The sequence below is a fragment of the Myiozetetes cayanensis genome, unplaced genomic scaffold (assembly GCF_022539395.1).
Source record: "Myiozetetes cayanensis isolate MyiCay16 unplaced genomic scaffold, myiCay2020 scf19, whole genome shotgun sequence".
Taxonomy (NCBI): Eukaryota; Metazoa; Chordata; class Aves; order Passeriformes; family Tyrannidae; genus Myiozetetes; species Myiozetetes cayanensis.
The window spans coordinates 10,757,624-10,778,861 of NW_026087400.1; the positions used below are offsets into that span (position 1 = coordinate 10,757,624).

At 44.3% G+C, this 21,238-nt stretch overlaps 1 protein-coding gene across 5 annotated transcripts in view; it reads left to right on the forward strand.

Moving 5' to 3' along the window:
- The window catches only part of PREX1 (phosphatidylinositol-3,4,5-trisphosphate dependent Rac exchange factor 1), a 145,992-nt gene that overhangs the window by 117,516 nt on the left and 7,238 nt on the right, over positions 1-21,238 (forward strand). Inside the window, exons 22-39 of one of the 5 annotated variants that reach the window (XM_050314074.1) lie at positions 467-654; positions 1,416-1,577; positions 2,117-2,327; positions 3,531-3,792; positions 5,322-5,528; positions 7,826-7,914; positions 8,516-8,598; positions 9,181-9,271; positions 10,942-11,070; positions 11,734-11,775; positions 13,479-13,696; positions 14,701-14,800; positions 15,429-15,572; positions 16,224-16,338; positions 16,775-16,841; positions 17,560-17,747; positions 17,973-18,075; positions 18,638-18,705. In XM_050314074.1, the coding sequence (XP_050170031.1) occupies positions 467-654; positions 1,416-1,577; positions 2,117-2,327; positions 3,531-3,792; positions 5,322-5,528; positions 7,826-7,914; positions 8,516-8,598; positions 9,181-9,271; positions 10,942-11,070; positions 11,734-11,775; positions 13,479-13,696; positions 14,701-14,800; positions 15,429-15,572; positions 16,224-16,338; positions 16,775-16,841; positions 17,560-17,747; positions 17,973-18,075; positions 18,638-18,705 (2,467 nt within the window). Of the gene's footprint in view, positions 1-466; positions 655-1,415; positions 1,578-2,116; positions 2,328-3,530; positions 3,793-5,321; positions 5,529-7,825; positions 7,915-8,515; positions 8,599-9,180; positions 9,272-10,941; positions 11,071-11,733; positions 11,776-13,478; positions 13,697-14,700; positions 14,801-15,428; positions 15,573-16,223; positions 16,339-16,774; positions 16,842-17,559; positions 17,748-17,972; positions 18,076-18,637; positions 18,706-19,077; positions 19,266-19,490; positions 19,594-20,155; positions 20,224-21,238 lie in introns of all 5 variants that reach the window. The other 4 variants (XM_050314077.1, XM_050314075.1, XM_050314076.1 and 1 more) reach the window with 4 other exon arrangements.

The window sequence follows — 21,238 nt, forward strand, 5'->3', positions numbered from 1 at the left end:
AATAGCTGGAGCCCTGGTAGAGGCACATGAGCAATTCTCTGGCAAACCTCAATCTGAATGTAACTTGAGTCGGTTCCCTAGTGACAATAGCACTGGTGTGTGTAAAAAAAATGTTATCTCCTCACCCCATCCCTGCCCTGGCATCTCAGTCTTCCAGAGTGTCGTTGCAAACAACAGGACTCAAAGATTAACAGACTTCACTTCCTTTTGAAAGCTTCTGTTTATGTCTGTGAACAGAACTAGAAGCAGTGTCCTGACACAGATGTGTGCTTGCACATGTGGCAGAATGGGGATTGGAGCAGGTTGTTTATATAAACCTCTCTCCCTGTCTCCATTAGTGGCCAAGAGCAAATGTCTTCCTCAGGATATTCCCCAGTCTCTGCAGTGCGTAGGTCAGATACTCCTTGGGCCAAAGGTTGTGTCTTTGCATTGAATAATTCTCTCTAATGACTTATTTCTGTTCCAGCCCAGACACCACAGACCATCAGCTCTCCACTGGTCCCTGGGGAAGAAACCCCTCTCATCAGCCTGACTGTGGATAACACCCACCTGGAGCACGGGGTGGTGTACGAATATGTCAGCAGTGCAGGAATCAAATCCTTCGTCCTGGAGAAAATTGTGGAACCAAAAGGTTGCTTCAATCTCACTGCAAAGGTACCAGAAAACTTACATGGCAGGTTCATTCCTAACCAGAGTGGGAAGCCAATGATGCAGCTTATTATTGGCTGCTGTGGGCCTGGCTCTTTGGATGAGGTCACACGTGGTCTTCTCAGCCCTGCTGGGAGTTCTGTTCATTAGAATGCACCAACTTACAGCAGCTCCTTTGGTATGAGCAAGTCAGCAAATGCTTCCAGGACTTCAGGTGTTGATGCAGAGGGAGGGGAGCCCCTGGCTGTGGAATTCTCCCTTTTATCTGCCTGGTAACGTACTCTCTGCTGAGTCTCAAGATTGATCTTTTCAGGCAGGCATTTGCTTTGCCTTGGAAGAAAATCAAGCAGCTTTTTCCCCACCTGATATGCTGGATGGGTTGCAAAAGGAATCGAGTAGAATTGCTGCTATCAGAAGGCAGCAGAGCACTGAGTGTCCTGGTCATCCCTGAAAAATGAGCTCATGGTAAATGTTTCTGTCATATCTCAGTAACTTTATTGTTGTGTTCCAGGAAAGTAGGCCAGAGCAGGTAACTTGGGCAGCGCACAGTGGATATTTTGATCCACTTCCATTACTCTGACATTCTTTGAGGCTTGTTTTGTGACTCAGGGCATTAGACACGATAGTTCTCAGGCAGTCACAGAGGCAGCTTGTTCTGGAGGCAGCTGTATTCGACCACGGGGCTTTGCCGCTCACTCAGTGGAAGAAAACTGTATTTTCCCTCACTTTTGAGTCTCATATCATCGACACCCTGTCCTTTTGTTTAGATTTTAGAGGCCTTTGCTGCCGAGGACAATCACTTCATAAGGAATTGCAAGAGACTGATATCCCTGAGCAGTGCTGTGGCCACCATGCCCCAGTATGAATTCCGGCAGATCTGTGACACTAAGCTGGAAAGCATCAGCAGGAGGATCACGAACTACCAAGAGGTACAGCAACACTAGTTGTGGGTGAAGTCTCAAGACAATTCTTCATTGTGATAAGTGGGTCTTGGTGTTCTGTATCAATGAATCCAAGCAGCTTCCGAGGTGGGTGTCCTGGAGGCATGAAAACAGCTCTGCAAGTTACTGAAGTGGCAAGCTTTGAGTAAATCAGTCCTTTCTGCTTGTCGGAGCTGTGGGTTATAACATATTATTGCAGGTTCATTGCCACAACATTAATGGATAAATATGACAACAGAGTGATCCATGTCTTAATGAACATGAAGATAAGTACAGTGTATAATAGTGTAAACAAGGTAGGTGTGCTTTTTATGTGCAGTTACCTGAGCTGTTTGAAAGGGGTGTGCTAGAAAGTGTGGTTAATTGCTTTCATTTGTTGTTTTATGAGCTTCTTCTTGAATGTGCTATTCCACCTGCAGCAGAAACCTGGATTTCTGGAATGGGAAGCAGGAAGAGAAAACGATTGTCTGTATTGCATCATAATTTCTTGAAAATGAAGTAGCGCACACCTGCTTTATTTCTTCCAGTTTGCAGATGAACTGAAAACAAAGGTGAGCCCAGCCTTCAAACAAGCCATCATGGAAGCACATTCCCTGAGCAGCATGGATTTCTGCCCCACCAACTGCCACATTAACCTCATGGAGGTGTCATACCCCAAGAACACTACCTCAGCAGGGAGGTCGTTCAGCATTCGCATCGGACGGAAACCTTCTATTATCGGCCTTGATCCAGAACAAGGTGATAATTGACTTTCACATCATACTGATTTTATCTGCATAAAAAGTTGTGGTTTTCCACTGCTCGGCAAGGTCAAAATAAGTTCCAGGGAAACACAGTCTTGCCTGTACCTTTTTTTCCTCTTTAACATTGTGTAGTAACATGACAGCCTCTGTCTGTTGTGAAATAGCGATGCCTCTGAGCACAGAGAGGCTTCAGGTCAGATGTTTTTGCTGGCTAAGCAGTGTGGGCATCTCACAGTAATCCAGGCTCCTGGAGCACTGTTGCCCTTGCTGGAGGCGACTTCCTGACTAAAAGTGACCTGGAATGCCAGTGCTGTGAGGAGAGGCTGCACTCAGGGGGCAGCAGGAATCAGTCACTTGTAGTGCTGGTTTCTCTTGCCACTGCTAAACAGATTCCGTGCATTGGAGCTGAAAGTCTGGCTGTGTCAGGGGTTCTATTTTCTGTCTTTCAGCCTGGTTAGTTGGGTTCCAGCATTTCTTTATCATGATCTCACCTGATGTGCTTCTGATTCGTTAGCCTGTGAAGGTCAGAGTGCGGGAATGTTTGGAAGAGGGAGGTGTGAACTAACCAATCTTCTGAACATTGGCACTGACTATTCAAACTGAGGTCAATAAAGATGCTTGGAGATATTAAATGTTAAACCCCATAGTATTTTTAATGTGAGGTAAAGCACAGCACTGTGAGGGCTGCTATGGGGAAAGGAGCACCATCTCAGCCAGACCCAATACAGGCAGTTAGCAAAGCACCACGCCAGAACTGTCAGCATTTCTAAATGAAAAAAAATTCATTTGTCTTCTGTAAGGACATAATCCTGTTTCCTTATGTATGTGTGTGAGTGTAAATGTTTGTAGAGGTGGAATAATAACACAGACTCCTGAGAGTCCAAATTCATTAACTTTCAGCAAATGCTTTTAGATTCTCTCCATGTTGTCTGTATATGTGTGGGAAGTTCCTGTCTTCAGTAATTTAACCTTTTCCTGAACTGTAGTAAATTCAAAACATCTAGTTGGCATACCAGGAAAAAAAAACACACAACTTTTTTTTCCCCAAAACGTTTTTGTCATAGAGCGTAATTATATAAAATAGTTCTGTGAAATTTTAGTTTTTCCTGTTAAAATTCCACCAGTACTAAACTAACATCATTGGGATGGAGTGGGGAAAGTCATGAGAGCCACACTAACCAGATCCTTTCATGTTTAGTAGGTACCTTAAATCCAGTCTCATATACTCAACATTGCATCACCACTATGGCTGCACCATCCTGGAGATGCCTGACCCCAGAAGATGGAGATCCTGATGGTAGCTTTGGCCAGCAGAATGGAGGAACAACTCAGGAAGAAAGGGGACTCAGTTTTCTGCTCAAACAGGAAGACTGGGAGATGCAGGACTCCTACTTGCAACTTTTTAACAAACTTGACATCGCAGTGAAGGAAATGAAGCAATATGTCATTCAGATAAATAAGTGAGTACAGAATCCTGTGTGCACTGGAGAGAGAAATTCTGATAACAGTGAGGCATTAACCTCAGAAAACACAGCCCCAGCTGTCAGCCTCTTTCCTCACCTGTTCACTCCTGCCTTTGCATGATGATCCTTGTGGGTCCCTCCCAGCTCCAAATATTCTGTGACAGCCCCTTGCTGGCTGGGTCAAATCTACTCCCATGAACATCCACCAGTTTATGTATTATTGTTCTTTGCTCCTGAAACTCTACCTGAATTTGACAGCCACCATTTTACTTACTATATATTCCAAACTAAGAATATACTTGATGTTAAGAGCAGTTTGGGAATCCCATCTAGGCATTGAGATTTTGTCTGTCATGAGGCAGACTGAGCAAAACTTGTGATTTCAGGCACGTTTCTCTATGGCATCTGTGATTTCCTTTCCTCTTTTTGTCCTTCTTTCTCTGTCTCTCAACATGGGTCTCCTGGTAGCAGTAATGAAAGACTGAGCAGTGTGTCTGTGTACTGTGCACAACAGGCAAGGTTTTGGTAGCAGGGGCTGCAGGGGTGACCTGTGTGGGATGAGGCTGCAGGGTGCCCTAAGACCATCCCAGCCACTTCCAGGAATCCCAGTAATGATCAGAACTGTTCATCATCATGCACTGTCCTGGTCTGACCCCAGCCAGCAGCTCAGTCCCCTCCAGCAGGACTGGGGAGAGAGTCAGAAGAGTTGGAGAGAAAATTCATGGGTGGAGATGAAGATGGTTTAGTAGGTGAAGCAGAAGCCATGCACACGAGCAAATCAAACCCAGGAATTCATTCCGTGCTTCCCATGGGCAGCAGGTGTTCAGCACCTCCAGGAGAGCAGGGCCCTCTGTGGGAATAGGACCTTTTGGGAACTGAGATTCGCAGGAATCTCCTGAGGTTTAGCAAGACCAAGTGGAAGATCCTGCATGTGTGTTGGGGCAAGCCAGGGTGGGGAATGAAGGAATTGAGAGCAGCCCTGCCAGGGAGGATTGGGGATGCTGGTGGATGAGAGGCTGGACAGAAAGCCAGTGGTGTCCTGGGCTGATGCCACAGTATGGGGAGGAGGGGATTCTGCCCCTCTGCCCAGCTCAGGTGAGACCCCCCTGCAGAGCTGCCTGAAGCTCTGGGGCCCAGGAAGGACAGGAAGGACATGGAGCTGCTGGAGTGAGTCCAGAGGAGGCCATGGACATGATCAGAGGGCTGGAGCAGCTCTGATGTGAGGAAAGGCTGAGAGGATTGGGACTGTTCAGCCTGGTGAAGAGAAGGCTCTGGGGTGACCTAAGTGCAGCCTTCCAGTACCTGAAGGGAGCCTAGAAGAAAGATGAAGAGAGACTATTTCCAAGGGCCTGGAATGACAGGACAAGGGGGAATGGCTGACAGAGAAGGTTTGGATCAGTAGGAAGTGGTCTGTGTAGCTTATCTAAACTTCTCTCAGGGTTGCTCGTGATTTCACGAAGCTGAATTTAGCCTTGGTCACCATCCTTCATTCCTGAGACTGAGAGCTGTGTGTTCTACTTCTGCAGGCTTCTGTCCACCATAACAGAACCTACAGAAGGTGGTGCCTGTGAGCCACCATCTGCTGAGGAGACATCTCCACCTTCCCTGGGAACAGAGGAGAGTGATCCTGACAAAGCTGAGCATGGTGGAATCAAGAAGGTCTGTTTCAAAGTTTCTGAGGAGGACCAGGAAGACTCTGGACATGACACAATGAGTTATAGAGACTCCTACAGGTTAGTCTGAAGATTGTGACAGTTTTACCTTACTTAATAAAGTGTTTCAAAGTTCTAATTCATGGATCCAACAAGCAGGTTGTTTTCCCAGTCAGTCCATTATTTACTATTCACTTAGTAAAGCATTGACTATCCTTACATTTATTACCATGGTGACGTAAACAGCAAAAAACTTCCCCCAAAACAATACCAAAATACTAAAGCTTCTAGAAAACTGAATAAAATTAAATAAATAGATCTAATGTGACTTTCCTTTTCTATATCTTATAGCTAGAAACTAAGAAGCCCAGCAGAATTTGCAGGCTGCTTGGTCTTATAATAGCTTTTGTTGTAAGGGGGTTTTTCCATTTGGTTCTGCAACCAATTTTCCCAAAAGTCTAAGACACAGAAACAGAAATGGACATTGAGTTTTTTATTTTTAATGGGCCTTTGAAACCACAAGTGCAAATGTTTATTCAGGTGTCTCAAAATCTTGTTTTGGGGACATGATTGACTGCTGGTTCTCCAGGAATATTTGATACCAAAAGAAATCGCACACGCTCCAAATCTGTGTGTTTTGGGAGGAAACATTTGGAAACTCAGCTGCAGAAGAAATGGAATAACAAGTTGTTGCCATGTCTGACCAATGCAGTTTAACATCATTGCCAGGCCATTTTTACATCTGCAGTAAGGCCCTAGAGCTGGGAGGATCCCAGGGACCTGAATGAATACTGGGTCTGAGAATTCCCTGCTGCAGTCCTGGTGCTTTACTTGCTGTTGTTGGGCATTGGTACCAATAACAACAGTTCCATCCATGCAGGGCTGCAGAACTGGCAGGAGGGGAACAGTTTGTGTTGGAAGGGGTCTCTGGAGCCCCCACTGTCCCATCTCTTGCTCAGGACAGGGACAACAAGATTGGTTGCTCAGGGTCTTGTCCAGTTCAGTATTGATTGTCTCTCAGGACAGCAAGTGCAAAGTCAGTAAAGAAAGAGAACGAGCACTTCAGTGCTGAGATCTGGGACATCTCCTTGTTGTGTGAGATTTCAATCTGTACGAGCTCTGAAGCTTTTGGAGTGAAATGTGCTGTGTTTCTTTCACTGTTAGTAGGAATCCCTATTTAGTTTAAATTTCTGTGATTGAGTTTAATCTATTCTGGGTAATAAAGTGACAGCACAAACAGTCTCTGTGGGTTTGTCACTTGTTCCAAAATCCTACACATAATGTAAGATGAGAAACATTATTCTGTCTTATCTTTATTAGACAGAGGCAGAGAATTAAGCATATATTACAGATAATAGTTACTCAAGGGGGAATAAAGTGTGTTTTAGTGGGTTTTGATTTGAAAAACTATCAAGCAGCTACAAAACCAAGCAAATTAGAGATAAGAAAATACCTTGTTTGCATTAGTCATGCTGCTTTCAGTGGGATCATTTGGAGTGTAATTCATGAGTTTGTAAAGCAGAGTAATTGCCATAAGTATTAATCTTCTTGAGAAAAAACAGATTCCTTTGATACTAGATTTAACAAAGGCCCCCAATTAGGGTTCTTTCAGTTGCTCTTATGTTTTTCTTTCATGTCAGTCTAAAATAAAATCAGAGGAAGAGACAATTTGAAGCATTTTGTAAGCTTTGTTTTGGGCTTCTACCATTAAAATCTGTCATTTCACTGGAAGGGGAGAGCCTGAGATCCATAGCCTTTTTCAATACTTTTATTAAATTATAGTTAGTGTAAAGTGAACTTTAAAGAGAGGAGATCCACAGTAGAATTTTGCAGGTGTGCATAGCCAAGTTGAAGCTGACTGTCGTGACTCCTCTGCTTCCTGAGGTAGTTTAGGATCTGCAGTGCCTGATTCTCCAATGGTATCGATTCCTTAAATTTGCTCTCCCATCTCAGTACCTCTGCTGCTGCAGCCTCTCAGTGTGCTGGATTTGGATGCTGTGATATCCTGAGAATTTGTAACAGCTGTTTAGTGGAGATCCAATCTCATCGATTGTAGTTATTTGTCCCCTACAGGATGCCCTCAGAGCAGGTTTCCTGGGGTCACCCAGCTGAGGGTGCAGGGGCTGTTTGCATTATGTGCAGAACCAGGGTGATGGTCTGGGCAGTCAGTGGGTGCTACAACCAGGAAAAGCCAGCCTGGGGCAGTGCAGCCCCAGAGGCCTTGCTGAGGGCGGTTCTGCATGTCATTGCTGTTCCATTTGCACACGTGGAACAGAATTAGGCTGGGGGGGCAGTGCTAATGAAGGCAGAATGCTGCTGTGCCAGGGGCTGGGTGTAGGGACAGCTTTTGTTCATCCCCTCTTTGCTTTGCTTTGTAGTGAATGTAACAGCAACCGGGACTCGGTGCTGTCCTACACCAGCGTGAGGAGCAACAGCTCCTACCTGGGCAGTGACGAGATGGGCTCAGGTGAGTGTGTGCAGGGACACATCAGCTGGGCAGGGATGGGATGGGCTCAGGTGAGTGTGTGCAGGGACACATCAGCTGGGATGGGATGGGATGGGATGGGATGGGATGGGATGGGATGGGCTCAGGTGAGTGTGTGCAGGGACACATCAGCTGGGATGGGTTGGGATGGGATGGGGTGGGATGGGCTCAGGTGAGTGTGTGCAGGGACACATCAGCTGGGCAGGGATGATGGAACCAGGTGAGTGTGTGCACAGGGCACAGGAGTCCTTCTCATGCCGGACCCCTCAGCACAGCTGATAAGTCTTTGCTGATTATAAGCGCTTGCAAATGTGGTTTCTTCAAAACTAATAACAAGAACATAAAGATAGAGATTTGGCTTTTTCTGATAAACCACAGTAAATCTGGAAGGTGGGAGAGGTATGAGGCAGGGATAAGTTTCTTTAGTTATTGGATAGGAAAATAATGATTATTTTGATATAAGAGGTGGAGATAAAGCAGCAATCATTGTTCACCCACCAGTGTGAAGGTGTGCCCATGTCATCTGTGGCCTCCTCACAGGTTATGTTTGAAAGTTAAAAGCTTTTCATCTCTCCTTTGTTAGGAGATGAGCTTCCTAATGATATGAGGATTCCTTTAGACAAGCAAGACAAACTTCATGGCTGTCTGGAACACCTTTTTAACCAGGTATGTAAAGTGTTATTCTGACACAGAATTGCTTTCTCTTTATCAATGTTAATGAAAGAAATTGGAAGTACTAAATTGTGTTATCATATTTCGAGGAGGGCAAACTATCAAGATTTTGGGGTACTGTGTAAGCAAATATATTATGGGATGGTTTGAGGAATCACTTTAGTCCACATTCCAGTTGTCTCATGTGATTTAAGCAAGGCTGACCTGCCTTATCTAAGGCATGAGGAAAAAAGAAAAGGTGAACAAACATCTGATAATTTGTAGGATGTAAATGAATCACATTTGCAGATTGCAGGAGGGTTCTCCCAAGTCTGGCCTGCAGATGTCTTTATAGGTGTGTGACACCGGAGCATGGTTTGATATTCTCTTATCAGCATGAAGCTCATCACTGTGAAAATGCTGTATTAAATGAGAGAGGCTCTTGAAGCCAGTTCATGGCTACAAAGTCCTCCTGCTATTTGTAGGTTGTTCCAAAATACAAATAGTGTAACGGTTTGGGCATTTCCCCACACGAGCTCTGTTCAGATTTTCTGCTGCAAGTCTTACTTACACTGATGGATAACATTCCAACTGTAGGTTGATGCAATCAATGCACTTCTAAAAGGACCAGGAATAACTAAGGCCTTTGAAGAAACCAAGCACTTTCCAATGGACCACAGTTTGCAAGGTAAAGAAGGGGGTTGATCGTGTTTACAAGGTGATTTCCAAGACCTCAGAGCTCGCTGTGGCTGCACACATCTTATCTGGCCACAGAGTTCCTTAGCTCTGCAGTCTGCCCAGTCATGCATTATTGACAGGTACCACTGAAATTTTCTGACCACTGAAATTTTGCATCTTTAAAAGGTTGCTTTCATGGGAATTCCTTCTGAACACAAAAACCACTGTTTTGTTACGTGCTGCTGAATCCTCGCAGCTCTCTCACAATTCTCCAAATCCCCCCTTTGATGTGAACATATCTCAAGAGGTACAAAGTAGGGATAGGTCAGATACAAGGTGAATGAGTGCTCTGATAAGCTGAGGAGGGGCTGACCACTGTAGATCTGAGGCACCAAAAGGTTCTGCCTGAGTTTGCTTAATGACTTACTCTGCTTTTCTTCAGATGGGAAACTGCCAGGGTAAACTCATCCTCACATGACACTTACTTTGAAAACTGCTTCCCATAGAGAGCAAACAGATGATACCATGTTTTCTTTTTCCTCAGGGACCGTGATGAGACTTTGGATTTAGTGGTTTTGGGGCTCAGGATGTGGTTTCTTGTCTCCCTGTAATCCACAGGACTTTATTTTCTGAACATTTGCTGCATTTCCTTTCCCACTTGAAATCTGAAATGTTTCCTACTATTTCTGCTGTACCTCGGGTGCTGTAGTCACACTCCAGCTCCTGACAGGTTCTGGTTTTTAGTTACAGTGGCAAGCCCTAGAACTAGAGAGGCATTCCTGCTTTTTTTTCCTGACTCCAGGAATAACTCGTGTGAAGTTCTGTTACATGAACTCATCTTTACAAACACATTCACATTTGTGCTGAATGTTAGTCTTTCCATGCCCTATTGGAATGAAGTGCAGAAATAACAGACACTTCCTTTATTTTATTTTACTTAAACAGTCTCATTTATTAAAACTATATTAATTAGCCTGAGAGAGTCTTTTATTTAACTGATGATTCCTCTCTCATCACACTGAGGAACAGACAAGCCCTGCTTACACTCAGCTGGAATCCTGCCCCACAGTGTCTGTTTAATAGCTACCACAGACACCTTTTGGTGATGGATGGACATTGGAATGCTCTCCTGTTCCTGTCTTGGAGTTACTTGGCACAGTTTTCTGTGTTTCTCTGCTTATGCATTTTATCCCCAACCATGGGGTGTTTGGCTTAGCTGCATCCATAAGTCCTGGAGAGTAAATTTTCTACTCTATAATTAAATGATTAGCTTCCATCAGGTGAAAGAAAGCAGAATATTTCAGAACTTCTCATCAGTATTGTGGGATGTGACAGCTGCAGCCAAGCAGGTGATGTGATTCTGCACAGCCAGAGAACTCCAGATCTACCTGAGAACTGAAGCAGAGAGGGGTTCTGTGTCTGAGGAGGGGCAGAGCTCCCTGCTCTGTGCAGGTCCCACAGGCCCACAGTCCTGAAAGCAGTGCAGGGAGATTGCTGCTACTGGGAGTGTGGGAATAGTCTTTTCCCTCTGTAATGGTTCTATTTAAGAACCCTTTTTAATTCACAATTACTGCTATTGATGCTGTGTCTCTGCTTTCATCTATATTTACATTATAACTCCTAAGCCTCTCTCAGCTCTGGAGCATTTCCTTAAGGGCTAACACACTCCATGTTTTCTAGAATTTAAGCAGAAGGAAGAAACCACAGTTAGGTGCCGGAATAACATTCAAGCCAGCATTCAGGAAGATCCATGGAACCTTCCAGTGCGCATCAGGAACCTTGTTGAGATCATACAGAAACATGTGGAAGGTCTGTAAATGAGGAAAAGTTTGTTATTGGCTTTAGGGAGAAAAGATCTTGGTCTAGTCAAGCCCAGCAGTTGATTTTATACTCTGATCTCAGTTTGTGATAAGGCTGTCCTGGGCTCTAGAGAGGAGCAGTTAGAGCATTATGGTTTGCAGAGTCCTGGTGCTGGATGGTAAAATTGCACCTGTGCAGCAATTCCAAAGAACTTTCCCCCTCTTATTTCATCAGCCCATTCAGATTGCTATCAAACTGATCCATCTCCCTGTGCTTTTTAAACCCTTTCAGAAAAGGAAGAGAGAGATGCTTGGTATATTCCAAAGTGAAATGAATGCTAATCAGATGCTGCAACATCCTAACCTACTGCAGTCTGGTTGAGCTGAAGCAGGAGATGAAGCTGATGTTTAAAGCCCAGTGCAAAGCACTGGACAGAAATCACTTCCTTAGGGATTTATCTGCAAGTTCTATGGAAGTTAACATAGAGCATGTAGCCAGGAAAATTCTCTTGCTTTACACCTTGGGTTTTTCATTCACTGAACGTGTCTGTGCAAGTGGGGACTCTCAGAGTAAAAAGACTGGGGGAGGGATTGGGGGAATGGGGAGATGTTCACCAAACACATCTGCCTTGCACTGCATTGACTACAGCATTCCTTGTCTTCACTGTTTTAGATGGGAAGAATCAGCTGCTTTTGGCCTTGTTAAAATGCACAGGTAAGGGGTTTTCATTTGTTGCAGAAGTCCCTGAGACAGTTTTATGTGCATTCACGTGCATACACGAGGATATGATGTGTTTCCTTAGCATTTAGGGATTTTTCCCTGGCATTTTGTGCTAACATTTCTCCTGCTCTGCATCTAGGCCAACCTTCCCATGGATCTGATGTCTCTTCTTCAATTTACATGATTTCAGTTCACTGGAGCCTGCTTGTGTTACCTGGCTGGTTGCTGTTGTTTCAGAATGTTGTTTCATTTTTCTTTTTACTGTCTTCATTTTTTCCTTTGCACAACCCTCCTTCCCAGACAGCCTTTACTGATTCCTGCTGTGGTGAGAACATGCAGCAAAAATGAGATGTATTGCACAATTTTCTGTGAGACCATGGACTCTGTCATCTTTCCAGGCAGAGCAAGCGTGTGGGGAATTAGGATTGTCTATACTGAAATTACAGCCAGGAGCAGAAAAGGACCCTAAATGTGCAGGGAGCTCCTAAATACACTGGGGACATCAGGAACCTGTTACCATGCACCAACCATTGTGCTTACAGGTCTTTCTGAGGAGCCACTGCACAGTCTTTTTGTAATTGTAGCATCTATTTGGTGTCCATTCATTTGAAAATGAGGTAATAAATAACTGGAATATGCTGTCATTGTTTGACTATGCCAGACTTGATCTCTCAGATTTTCACAGAATGAAGATGAGAGACTCTGAGTTACCTCAGAGTTACTCTGAGTTACCTCAGCTCCTGCCAGGGCTGGTCCATGAGTCTGTCCAAAGCAGCCTGTGGATTCAGTCTAGTGATTATAAAGGCTGCTTTTACTGATAATGTAATGCAGATATAACGTGTCCCGAAGTGCCTTGTCTACGTGTGCCCCATCTCCCACAGCATTGTCATGAACATCCTCTGGAAAGAAGGATGGTTACCCTTGAGCTGAGAACATGGCCCAGGGCCTGGAGTGTATTAGTCAGTCTGTTGTGTTCAGTGCTTATAAAAATAATCCAGACATTCAAAGCCTCTGGGTGATGTCTTCAGCCTCTTTCCCTGGGGAACTGTGCCTTGCCAAGGAGAGCCTGCTGGAGGAGCTGGGGGTGCCTGGGAAGTAGCTCTTCACTTATTCATGTGCCTCTTTGGCCTGCAATCCCCTTAAGTGTGACAAGGTTGCTTTGACCAGCCTGTGGCTGCCTGGCAGGCACACTGGAAGCAAAGTTAATGCAGAGGAAATTCTCCCAGGAAACATAAACCAATTGGTACCACACAGATGGGCTCAGTTAATGCATTAAGCATATGGGAAGCCCACAAAATACAGATGGAAGGAGGAAGATTAATCTGTAAGAGACCAGGAGAGAAGTAAGGACAGAGACCTTTCAATAATTCTTTTGCTTCTGTAAACACAAAAAGAAGGGAATCAGTCCAGATATGTCTGTACCTAAGGAGTTGCAGCTCTTTCTAGTCAGAAGAAGGAGCATGCAGATGGCAGAGAGAGTAATAAACAGTTTACTGGACTAGAAAATTTTGCAAGCTGCATGTGTGCCAGCTATGCTGTCCTCATCTCTCCAGCCAGGTCACACAGCAAGGAGAGGTTATTATCTGTTCAGAGGCCAAATGTCATGTGCACCCAACACACAAACTGCTTTGTTGGCAGTGAGATGAAAGGCAAGTATACTCATGACTTCTGTCTGCTTCTCTCCCCTTCTCTGGCAGATACTGAGCTACAGCTGAGACGTGATTCCATCTTCTCTCAGTCTCTTGTGGCTGCTATTTGCACCTTTTCAGAGCAGTTACTGGCTGCTCTCAACTATCGCTACAACAACAACGGGGAGTACGAGGAGAGCAGCAGAGATGCCAGCAGGAAGTGGCTGGAACAGATCGCAGCCACCGGAGTTCTGCTGCACTACCAGTCTCTTCTCTCCCCCACCGTGGTAAGATGAAGAGCTGGGGCACCCTTGGGTCTGCTCACACTTGGCTGTGTGATTCTGTGCCACTCACAGCACATCCAGAGCCCCTTGTTCTAGCGGCGTGTTCAGACTCCCACTACGGCGAACTCTGGAGATTCCTGCTGCTGGCAACCGAGTGCCCATATTCCTTATCCCATATCCCACCTCCCTCACAAATACCAGACCCGTGGTCACACCAGAACACCATAGGAGCCGATCTACCTTCACATTTGGAACAACTGCTGCATTTAGGGAGGTTTTAGCACCCAGCTGTTGGTGACACGAGTGTCCCCTGCCATCCCCTGGCGAGGACACGCGTTCCCCAAACAGGCAGGAAAGTTCAGAGGATTGCAGGAGTTGGGACAAATGGAGAGTCCATCTCTCAGGTCTGTGGTGCTGGTCTAAGGAGAGGAGCCACGTTTGCATTGTTCATCTGCACTTAATGAGCACATGAGCCACAGCTACAGGAGATCAGCTGCCGTAACTGTAAAAATGCTAAGAAAAAAAGGAGCATAAAAAAGACAAGTAGCTCTGACATTATAGAAAATGGATTTTTTTTTTTTTGACTGTGGAAATACTGTAGATTGAGTGTGGGGTTTTTTTATAAAATACAATTTAAACTATCTGTATATGTAACTGCTGTTTCTGTGCATTGCATGCAGTATATAAATATTTATTTTGCAGTAACTGATCAGCTGTTCTTCACATGTTTAGGTATCGAGTAAAGCTTAGAGAAAGAGATCCCTTCAAACATTCAGTCCTTAAACCTCTCTACTGGGTGAATCACATCAAATGACACCTAAGCAAGAGGTGGTTAACCTTGTATCAGTATGAGTTAAGGAGCTGTTAGTAATTCCCTGGCTGGGATGGAGCTAATGGAAAGCTCTGCACTCTGCTCTAGGTCTCCTCAACCAAAGCATGCCCATAACAACACCTCCTTCCTGCCAGGTAATAACCTATTTGTGTGTGTTTCCTTGCTGTACATGCAGAAGGAGGAGCACACCATGCTGGAAGACATCCAGGTCACTCTGGCTGAACTAGACAAAGTTGCCTTCTATTTCAAGCAGCTGGATGAAAGCCTCGTAGCAAGTGAGTATTCTCTATTTCTTTGAAGCTCTTTTTTGCTTGTTGTATGTTTTATGGGTTAATATCCTCTATGATTATAATCTAAGAGACCATGTCAGACCTGGAGAGCACCGGGCAGCCTCTCTGTTGGAGTCCCTCAGTTTGCACTGCAAACACAGAGCATAAAAAGCAGGACTGACAGGGTGGGGTGGTGGTGCCTGTTCTGTGCTGTGTAGCTGTGGCCTGTGCCTTATCAGGGTGACTTTGTACCTGGGGAGGTGTCACAGATGATGAGCAGTTCCTGACAGATGCTTGTTATTCACCACTGTGCTGAATCCTCAGCTCTCCAGTGTCCCACCCTGCCAGCTCTCTCTTCATGTTTATTGGTTGAGATGCCATGAAACAACATGGGATTTTAATTATTAACCACTTTTACTGTATTTGCATCAAACATCAGACTAAATCACACTAACTAATATCTTTTTAAGTGTAGTATGTCAGAGCCTGCATTCTCTCCATAAAGGCTCTCCCTTACTCATCTTACGGTGGAGATGGGAAATGTCATTAGGTAATCTAACAAACTCCCTTAGCAGTGGTTTCACAATTCCCCTGCTGTGGTAAAGCAGTAAGTGTTCTATCTTTATTCCTCCAGATACTCATGTCTTCTACCACATTGAAGGAAGTCGCCAGGCCTTGAAGGTTATCTTTTATCTTGACAGCTACTACTTCTCCAAACTGCCTGCTCGCTTTCAGAACGGGGGAAGCTTGAAACTGCACACGGTGCTCTTTACAAAAGGTGTCTATAAAAAGCTTTCTTGAGAAAAATAAGCTTAGCTGATGATTCTGAAGGATTCAAAATAAAGAATGACCATAAAGCTCTTAAAAAAACGCAGCTGTGACCTACAGACACATTTAGGAAGCAGGTGCTTCTATTTTAGGAAAACCTGGGGAGTACTGGATAAGGCACAGACATGAGAACAAGATATGCCTGTTTGGGGCTTTTTTATGCCTTCCTCTCGTGGCCACAGAGATGCTGTCCTGGAGTACATGGATAGTCTGATCTGGTGTGGGATCAGGAGATGTGCCCACGCTGCAGGGAAGTGTTTTAAAAAGCAAACAGCACGACAGAATCATCTGGGCTGGAAATCGACTTGCTAAGCAAATATTCCCATCAAATACAATCCAGGACACTTCCTTCAAGGGACCTTTGATGGGCAATAATTGCTGTTAAATAAAGGTGCTTTCTGTGAAGCTCACCTTTAGGATCTACCACTGTACTCCCATACTGGGAAAGGCACTAAATTTATGCAGTAACAGAATCAGCCTCGACATGATTAAACAATGAGAAGGAGTCATCTACTGAGCAATGAGATGATACAGAAATAAATAAATGTATCAAAAAAACCCCACTAAGAACATAGGTTTAGTAAAATGTTTTCTTCTTCAGCTCTAGAGAGTATGGAGGGGCAATCACAACCAGCTGGCTCATCTCTGGAAGAACTCCCACAGCAAATTAATGGTATTTCACTTGAGAAAGTGCAGCAATACTACAGGAAACTCAGGTATTTTGTGTTTCTGCTTTGCCTTAAAAGACACGGAAAATTTCAGAGCACTCTTTCCCAAGGGCCTTAAAATTTAATGAAAAAGAGGTTCCATTTGTGACAGGGTTTTGGTACAAATAGGATTTTTGGAGGTCCTCATTGTATGGTAAACTTGTTAATTTTGTTCCCATGGATAAGCTCATTCAGGAGTGCACTGTACAGGATGAAATACCCATCATATTTGACCTCAGAATTTTGTGCAGAACTAAAATTATTTTTTAAAAATGGATATTAGGAATATTTTTAACTACAATCACAATGGCTCAATAAGAAAGCAGATCCTCGAGTACAAGATTTTTAGCATAGCTTGCTCAGCTGTTTTATACAAGATGATACACACACATGTGCTTGAATTGGGACAAACCAACTAATTTAATCCTTGCTGGCCTTTTTGCAGGACATTTTACCTAGAGAGATCAAACTTGCCCACTGATTCCAATACTACTGCAGTGAAGATTGACCAGGTATTGTTGCTGTGTTTATTTCTGCAATAAATTCTCTCACAAAAATGTTATTTCAACATCTCTAAATCCCAGTTGTGGGATACCCAAATGGCAGATCTGTACAAACCCAAACAGCATTTTTAAATGTTCCCTACCCTAAAAGGGTGAATTTCTCTGGAGCTTGGCTGCAGTTCTTATGTTGAGATGAAAATGTGCAGAACCAGCATAGACACAACTCCCCCTACCTTGGCACTGAGGAGGCTCTGGGTGACCCTGCCTGCCCCTTTCCAACACTGGCTGAAGCCAGACAGAACAGGCTCATTTTCCTCCCCTACAGATGCATGAAAATGAACAAATGATCCATTTGCAAGTTACACTTTGTTCACAGTTAAACCAGCAGGAAAATGGTGCTGCCCAGCATCTCGTGTCTGTCTAACAGGGCAGGGCACACATGTGGATATCTGCAGGTAAGGCATGAAAATGCTGCTGCAGGGAACACAAAGCCAGAGACCACCCTTGCAATTGCTCTGGAGAGGATGTATGGGATCTGTGGCAACTGCAAAGAACTGCCCCAAGCCTAAGTAATTGTATTTTGCCACTTGCAAAGTTCATATATATTCTGATTAGTTGTTCCTGTGTGGCAGGTGTAGAATGTTGTGCTTAGATATAGGATAAAGGCTTGTAAATGTAAGTGAGGGTGTCACTGTGCCACTGACTGTGTTTGAATTGCTTTGTGCAGCTCATTCGCCCTATCAATGCAATGGATGAGCTTTGCAGGCTGATGAAGTCTTTCATCAGCACCAAACCAGCTCAGTCAGGATGTTCCAGCAGTCCCACATCAGGAGCTGCCTTGCTGCCCGTGTCCTCTGAGCTCTGTTACCGCCTGGGGGCCTGTCAGATCACCATGTGTGGCACTGGGATGCAGAGGTGAGGGTTGAACCTGGGTGCTACTGCTGGGGTGGGAACTTCTGTCCTTCCTAGAGATTTGATTCCATTCAAAGCAAAATAAAGTAAATTTTAAGGGAGTGTCATAAGGACCTAAATCTACTAACATCTTTACTTTGGGGTAGGTTGTGACTTTTATGTGTCCTGTACATACATATTTATATTTTTTCAAACTGATCTGTGATCTCCTCATGTTCCCTCTGTCAGGAGCACCCTGAGTGTGTCCCTGGAACAGGCTGCCATCCTGGCCCGCAGCCACGGCCTCCTGCCCAAGTGCATCATGCAGGCCACAGACATCATGAGGAAGCAAGTGAGTTATTTGGCTGTGGCTGCTGCACCCCCTGTCTTCATCCCAGGGACATCGTGGCACAAACACCAGGTGTTTTCTTGGTGGGCACTGTGTTTTGTGCACTGCAAACCCACAGAGCCAAATGTATGAATTTATTAATTTACCAGTGTCTGAATAGCTGCACCTGTGTTTGACAGGAACAAATGAACTTCTGCATGTGTAGCCATGACAGCAGTTAAAATATATGCTACAATGTACATTATTTAAAGTGTGTGCCTTGATGGATAGGCTGTGCAGCATATTTAAGACAATCTCAGTACAGAAAAAAACCAAGTCTCAACCGCAGTGTTAAATAGCAGAAATTCCCTAGTGCTAAGACAGCAGTGCTTGTAAAATGCTTTGGGACTAATTCCATCCTTTAAGTAAACACAGATGACTAATGTATCCACCCAATGGATTCCAAAGCTTCTAGAAGTAGTTAATGGATTCTCAAATAGGGACCATACTCCCATTATAATATTTTCCCCTAAGGATCATCAGCTCTATCAATACTCTTAGTACCATAAATTCTCTGCTTCCACAGGGACCAAGGGTTGAAATCTCTGCCAAGAATCTGAAAGTGATGGACCAAATGCCACAGTGTGCACCTCGGTAGGTTATTATGTGTTGTGCATTTTCTCTGAGTGCTGGTTTTATGCTTCTGGAACAATTGTGGAGTTCCTGTTATAACCAAAGATGGTCTTAGTAGCAATACTGGAGAAAAAAAAAGAAGAATCCTGTGCTTCTTTCTCCCTGTACTAAACTAAGTGCACTGTAGAATAATCAGCTTTGCTGCTTGCAATTTGTAGATCATCAGCTTCAAAGACCTTCTGCATTTTCTGAATCAAACACAGCTGATCTTTTTTGGACTGTTGCTGTGAGTTGGCAGGTGTAGAATGTTGTGCTTAGATATAGGATAAAGGCTTGTAAATGTAAGTGAGGGTGTCACTGTGCCACTGACTGTGTTTGAATTGCTTTGTGCAGCTCATTCGCCCTATCAATGCAATGGATGAGCTTTGCAGGCTGATGAAGTCTTTCATCAGCACCAAACCAGCTCAGTCAGGATGTTCCAGCAGTCCCACATCAGGAGCTGCCTTGCTGCCCGTGTCCTCTGAGCTCTGTTACCGCCTGGGGGCCTGTCAGATCACCATGTGTGGCACTGGGATGCAGAGGTGAGGGTTGAACCTGGGTGCTACTGCTGGGGTGGGAACTTCTGTCCTTCCTAGAGATTTGATTCCATTCAAAGCAAATTAAAGTAAATTTTAAGGGAGTGTCATAAGGACCTAAATCTACTAACATCTTTACTTTGGGGTAGGTTGTGACTTTTATGTGTCCTGTACATACATATTTATATTTTTTCAAACTGATCTGTGATCTCCTCATGTTCCCTCTGTCAGGAGCACCCTGAGTGTGTCCCTGGAACAGGCTGCCATCCTGGCCCGCAGCCACGGCCTCCTGCCCAAGTGCATCATGCAGGCCACAGACATCATGAGGAAGCAAGTGAGTTATTTGGCTGTGGCTGCTGCACCCCCTGTCTTCATCCCAGGGACATCGTGGCACAAACACCAGGTGTTTTCTTGGTGGGCACTGTGTTTTGTGCACTGCAAACCCACAGAGCCAAACGTATGAATTTATTAATTTACCAATGTCTGAATAGCTACACCTGTGTTTGACAGGAACAAATGAACTTCTGCATGTGTAGCCATGACAGCAGTTAAAATATATGCTACAATGTACATTATTTAAAGTGTGTGCCTTGATGGATAGGCTGTGCAGCATATTTAAGACAATTTCAGTACAGAAAAAAACCAAGTCTCAACCGCAGTGTTAAATAGCAGAAATTCCCTAGTGCTAAGACAGCAGTGCTTGTAAAATGCTTTGGGACTAATTCCATCCTTTAAGTAAACACAGATGACTAATGTATCCACCCAATGGATTCCAAAGCTTCTAGAAGTAGTTAATGGATTCTCAAATAGGAACCATGCTCCCATTATAATATTTTCCCCTAAGGATCATCAGCTCTATCAATACTCTTAGTACCATAAATTCTCTGCTTCCACAGGGACCAAGGGTTGAAATCTCTGCCAAGAATCTGAAAGTGATGGACCAAATGCCACAGTGTGCACCTCGGTAGGTTATTATGTATTGTGCATTTTCTCTGAGTGCTGGTTTTATGCTTCTGGAACAATTGTGGAGTTCCTGTTAGAACCAAAGATGGTCTTAGCAGCAATACTGGAGAAAAAAAAAGAAGAATCCTGTGCTTCTTTCTCCCTGTACTAAACTAAGTGCACTGTAGATTAATCAGCTTTGCTGCTTGTAATTTGTAGATCATCAGCTTCAAAGACCTTCTGCATCTTCTGAATCAAACACAGCTGATCTTTTTTGGGCTGTTGCTGTGAGTTGGCAGAGCTAGTCGTTGACAGCCATGTGTGGAATGCTTAGAAAGAAAAACTCCTGAACAGCAAGTTTGAGAGCAGATATGCAAAGATAATCCATAAGCTGATACTGCTGTGTGCTTACAGGAGCCTGATGGCTGAGTTCTGGCAGAGTAGGTTTGAGAGCAAGTGCTGCCAGTCAGAGGAACCCCCCAGTAACGCAGCCCTCAGGAGGGGCAGCTGTACAGGTTCTCTCTGGGTTTGTCTAGAAGGCAGATTTGAAAAGCACTGTACATTTGTGTATCCCACTGCACCTAAAGGGAGCTCGAGATGTTCACCTCTCTCTGCAGGAAAAGAATACCTTTATTTTTAAGAAAAGTATCCCTGATCAGTTTTTTTCCAATTTCATCTCTCAGCAATGAGAAAAGAATGTTCTTTAATAAACCATAGCACAGCATTTCCCCTCAATGGCAGTAACAAATCATTGTGATTTAGATGCCAGTGTGTACAGGATCCATCTGTAGAAATATGAGAGAACTTCTGCTTTTGTTCATTAATGGCATTGTTTACATGAAGGCAAACCAGTAACTGCTATTCCAGAATGGAATAAAACAGTGGTGTTGGCTCCTGGACCGTGGCCCCAGTGCCATCCATCAGATTTTGGCAGGGAATTTATTTTGCCTTATTAACAGCTGTATGTGTCTTTGGTTCCATTTTTTATGACCATACCAGCATGTTACATTCAAAAAGAAACAGCTTTACAAACAAAT